This window comes from Solanum dulcamara, chromosome 6 (assembly GCF_947179165.1).
Source record: "Solanum dulcamara chromosome 6, daSolDulc1.2, whole genome shotgun sequence".
NCBI lineage: Eukaryota > Viridiplantae > Streptophyta > Magnoliopsida > Solanales > Solanaceae > Solanum > Solanum dulcamara.
The window spans coordinates 68,538,459-68,543,631 of NC_077242.1; the positions used below are offsets into that span (position 1 = coordinate 68,538,459).

At 31.5% G+C, this 5,173-nt stretch overlaps 1 protein-coding gene across 1 annotated transcript; it reads right to left on the reverse strand.

The window, feature by feature from the left end:
• Positions 1 to 1,967: 1,967 nt before the first annotated feature.
• On the reverse strand, positions 1,968 to 3,306 carry LOC129892574 (kirola-like). The gene is made up of 2 exons (XM_055968152.1): positions 3,023 to 3,306; positions 1,968 to 2,346 (listed from the first exon to the last, which is right to left on the reverse strand). Exons 1-2 carry the CDS (start codon positions 3,207 to 3,209, stop codon positions 2,072 to 2,074), a joined length of 462 nt encoding a protein of 153 aa, XP_055824127.1. The 5' UTR covers positions 3,210 to 3,306; the 3' UTR covers positions 1,968 to 2,071.
• Between the last annotated feature and the right edge of the window lie 1,867 nt (positions 3,307 to 5,173).

The window sequence follows — 5,173 nt, forward strand, 5'->3', positions numbered from 1 at the left end:
CGAAATCGAAGTTGGCGTGAGGGGTATGTTTTAATACGTCCTTGGAAAGGGGTGTTGTGAAAAGGGGGCTTGGAGCACAAACTCTGAGCTCACTATTTTCGCATATCCCGCCAGAATGGGATGGGTCCCACCAGAGCGGGACAGTCGCGACTTAAGTCGTGACAAAGTCTAGAAACGACCTTTTTCTGCAAAATCAGTTTCTAAGACTTCAAGAGGAGACCTAGGGAGAATTCTATCAATTTCTCACGGATTTCCATGCTTAAGGTAAGAATTTTACTCCCAAAATTCATTTTTTGATTCCTAGAATCTAGAATTTATGGTTGGTAATCATTGGGGAGGGTTTGAACTAAAAACTAATGGTGGAAAATAAACCTAGGGTGGGGTTAGGATCATGAGTTTGGCCTAGGGTGTAAATTGTGTTATATTTTATGATAGTTAATCCATGGTGTTGATCCTTTATATGTGTTTACTATTTCTAGACCAAGAATGAGAAGAACGAATCCGGAAAGGAAAAGCTCTTGCATTATAAGGTTGTTGAAGTGTGAATTTGAGGTAGGTGATGGTCTATTTCCCGTATGTGTTTCATATACTTGTTAAATTGCTTCATGATATGCATGTGTGTATATGAATAGGGAAGCCTACTAGATTATGTGTGAAATAATCACTTGCTGGCATGTTTTGTGATGAATCTGATCTTGGCGATATAATGTTGTAAATACTGAATGTATTTGTGATTGTGGTATGTTTGGATCATGTTCCGACACATAATTGGATCGGGTGTCATGTTTTGATACATTTTTGGATTGAGTGTCACGTTCCGACACAAAGTTGATTGTTTGTAGGTCCCTTGAGAGGACCCTTGTGTGAAGTTATAGCATGCGAAAAATATGGAGTTGTGATATTGCTGAATATGGTTGACCTTGAGATTAGTCGACTTATTCTGTATATGTATATCCCTATTGTGTGGAATTTACTTGTCATTGATCCGTTTACTGGCTCACCGCGTGATCCTACCAGCACACCATTATTTTTGTGTACTGATACTACTCTTGCTCTACCATTTTATTAAATACATGTCATATTCGGCCGGTTGCGGAGAGACCTCGGTTAGAAGAGTAAAGCTTGTTTGAGTTCAAGAGTGACCTGTTTGTTTTAAGCTGCCATGGACTCTTCTCTGTTCTAGTCTCTTTTTTAGGACTCAGATTTTCAAACACCGCAGAAGTGAATTTCAATCAGGATAAATTTATACATTGTTTGCGCTACTTGACTCTCCTACGAGAGATAAAATGCATCTGAGGTAGCTAACATATCATCACCTAGTTACAATTTGGAAGACCATGGTCATAATATCATTCCGTGAGTTAATAGCTCGAGAAATATTTGCAAGATAACAAAAAATAAAATGCTACATGATTAACAGAGAATTCATAACCCTGAATCGATTCATCTCATTAATTACATAAAAATCTGTTTTTTAAAATATATTTTTAGTTTAGGTAAATCATAAGCACAACTTTGAGATGTCATAGATCGAATAAACAATTAGCACAAGTTTAATTTAATAAATAGTTAATCATAAGTCCATGTGAGTATGACATTCAATTGCTTACAATCACTATATTACTTGTATGATCACATACACTTGCGTGTGTTGAAGGTTCTCTCTTTTTTCTTATATACTAGTTAGTCGTAGTATTACTCTTAGAGTTTCTTGTCCTCCGATTCTTATTAATAGCTGTAATTCATTGTACTTCGATAATTATACTATTTTGTTATGCTCTGTATAATATTTTATCATGGCTTCTCTGCTTCATCAGACTACCAAGAAATACTCTAACCAAAAGGAATTAAGAAGAGTGAGAGCATATAGAAAATTTGTACACAAAAGTTAATAGTCTTATTACTAGCTCAAAGGGTTAACCAACAAAGGAAGGATTAACCAACAAAGGATAAAGTCATGGAATCTATTGAGACAGAAAAAACACACATTTCTTGACATTCTATTATACATAACATAACATAATGTCAAGTGTTTATTTCAAAGCACAAACCCATATAGTTCTTTATATTGTCAATTTGGCTTGTTGACATGGTGATCATCAATAACTTTGGTCATATCAATAAAAAACTGCAGCAAATTTGTTAGCTCAGGGACATTTTCATTTGGCCTTTCATATTCCATAGTCCAGCTGACTAAATCCTTTTCACCTTCTTCATCAACATGGAGACTTACCTTCCAATTCTCATATTCTTTCACTATATCTCCTTCAAATTCTTTGAATGTAATTATCTTTTTCTCTTCATCTATAGATTCAATTATCTGCTTCGAAATCTTCTCTTTCCCATCTGGATTATACAAAGTTTCGTTACGTAATGTTAAACTCACAAATAAGTAAATTTAATATAATTGCATCATTTTAAATTAGTAACACAATGACAGTCAATTTATACATTTGCAGTAAATTGTACGAACGATCTGTTAGAACTTTTTATGGACTTGCATATTTATTGTAAAAATATAATTGTATGATGTTGGTTGCTATCGTTACAAGATTGATCTAAATGAATTGTGATCTTCTATGTTTTAAAGTTAATGGATCTAAAAAAATACCTCATAAAATATAGGATTTTAGTAAATGCCGCTGGTTGTAATTTCTGATTTAATGATGGGCTAAACTAGAAACATAAAACTTGTGTTATTATAATTATAGGGTAATGGTCCCCAAATTAACGCAAAGCTTTCTTTATGATATTACGTTGTTAGAAAGAGATTGAGAACTACTCATATCTTGATTTGGAAGAATGATATCACTACTCTAGTTATAATGTTCTTAAATATGATTTGACATGATATATCTTGATAAAGAGACATAGTCTTTGTTTCTTAAAGTTTGATCCCAACACGGTCACCATCCTTGCTTAATTAAGTATAGGCTTATTACATCAATGAAACCCTTTTAATTTATCAGAAAATTTTTCAGAAAATAAAAATTCTTAATTATTTTGACAAAATTGGGCTTACCATGGGTATACTTCCAACAAATTTTGGAGCCAACAGTTCCAAAGTCTCCTTCAAGACACTCACAGCCTTGTACATGGACAGGGCACATGGTGGAGACATGATGTGGTTTGTGCCTAAAGGCATCATGAAACACATCATTTTTAGCCTTCACTTCTATTTGGACACATAATTTGGACTTTAGACCCATCTCTTTGGAACTAATTAATGAGCTAGGGATCAAGAATATTGCTTACTAGGGAAAATATAGTGGAGTACAAGAAGAGCTAGATCATTCTAGGCTATATATAGTTGAGTTACCATTATTAATAACAAAGATATGGTCCACTTTTGGCAACCTCCTCCTTTATATTATAAATTGTTATATATAGTTTTTGCTTTTTTCATATTATTAATAACAAAGATATGGTCCATTTTTTGGACAATGTTTTATGGGAAATTTATATAAATGTACTACATTAAGAAAATATTTACCATTTATAACAATAATATTTTTTTTTCAATGAACACTTATAATACAATTTTAATACATATTAGCGAGAATAATTTATAAAACTCATATAATACAAGTTTTATTCATGGATACTTTATTTATCACATACTTTAATACACTTATAATACATTGTGCCAATTTCTTATCAAACAAATATAATATATTTTAAAACACTTATAATACATTTATATTGCATGCATAATTCACTTTTAATACATAATAGATATATCATAATATTATTATATATTGCTATAAATAATAATAAATAAAAAAATATTACTAAAATCAATAATTATTTATTAAAAAATATTTTTTCTAATAATTTTTCCTATGTTTTATATTGAAGAGAGAGATTAAAATGAGGCGGAGGAAGTGTATATATATTATTTTGAGTATCATTATACAATCATATGGATGGGGATGAGTTATTTATATGGAAATTTTAGCCCCACCAGCCACCTACCAGCTAATACAACAATTATTGTCATGAATGTCAACTTGGTAGGTATCAGTGATAGCATTCAATTCACTTGATAATGCAAACAGGTTTAGCCCGTTTGTACACGTGAGATGACATCATGATATGAAATTATAAGAGATGAAGTTAAGATTTTATTTGGATATACAGTTTGAATTTTTAAGTTGTATTTTTTGTTTATAAACATGACATCTTCATAAGTTGTGAAAGATTATTAAAATTACCCCAATTCCGTATACAATCTTACCAAATAAGTAAAAGTTTATAACAAAAAAATTAATTCAATATAACAAAACTATTCTAAAAAAATACAATATTTATTGATTGAACTTTAGCTCAATAAAAAATTAAAATTGAAAATGAGTTGTAGTGTACTACTCTTTAATACAATTCTCCCATATAGTACAACCAATCTCCTCACGTTGAACATGTATTTCTCGAAAAACACAATATCTATTGATTGAACTTTAATTCAATAAATAAAGTAAAATTGAAAATGATTTTTTTTTACAAAATATAAACTTGTGGATCAATTTTTATTTTTGAAAAATATGAAATCGTGATATGAAATTTTCAAATCAAGTTTTTTGGAGAGTTTGAGATTTCATCTCATGATTTCAAATCATGAGATAAAATTACATATTAAAACACTGATTTTATCTCATTATTTCAAATCACGAGATAAAATCGCATGTCCAAACGCCTACTTAGTGTTAGGTATATATTATTAATCATGTCTAATATAGTGTCATGACCCGATTTCTCAGGTCATGATGTCACCTACTATAACCTACCAGTAGGTAAGCCAACCCGTAACCCAAAATGACAACTAATGGGTTTGAGGGCAGAAACTAAACAAGAATAGAAAATTCTAAAATAAACAAAACAGATAAGCGGAAGAAAACTAAAACATGATATATACAACTAAAGATCTCTCCCAAAACCTGGAGGTCACAAGTACAGAGCCACTACAAAAAAAAAGACGAGTACAAGTCCCAAAAGTGGATCAAAAATAAATACAACAACTGGCTAGTCTCAAAGGGCAAAAGACGGGTCATCCATGCTGAAGGAGACAGAAATGATCCCAAAACTTCAAATGCTCACCTTAGTCTCTAGAGCTGACTGCAACAGACTCGAACTATCCGCGATGGTAGCTCATTCTCGGTACTGCATCACAAAAATA

Coding starts and splice junctions, on each gene's coding strand:
- LOC129892574 (XM_055968152.1), bottom strand. CDS start 3,209: ATGGGTCTAAAGTCCAAATTATGTGTCCAAATAGAAGTGAAGGCTAAA. Junction 2,347..3,022: donor TTGTTGGAAGTATACCCATG/GTAAGCCCAATT, acceptor TGTATAATCCAG/ATGGGAAAGAGAAGATTTCG.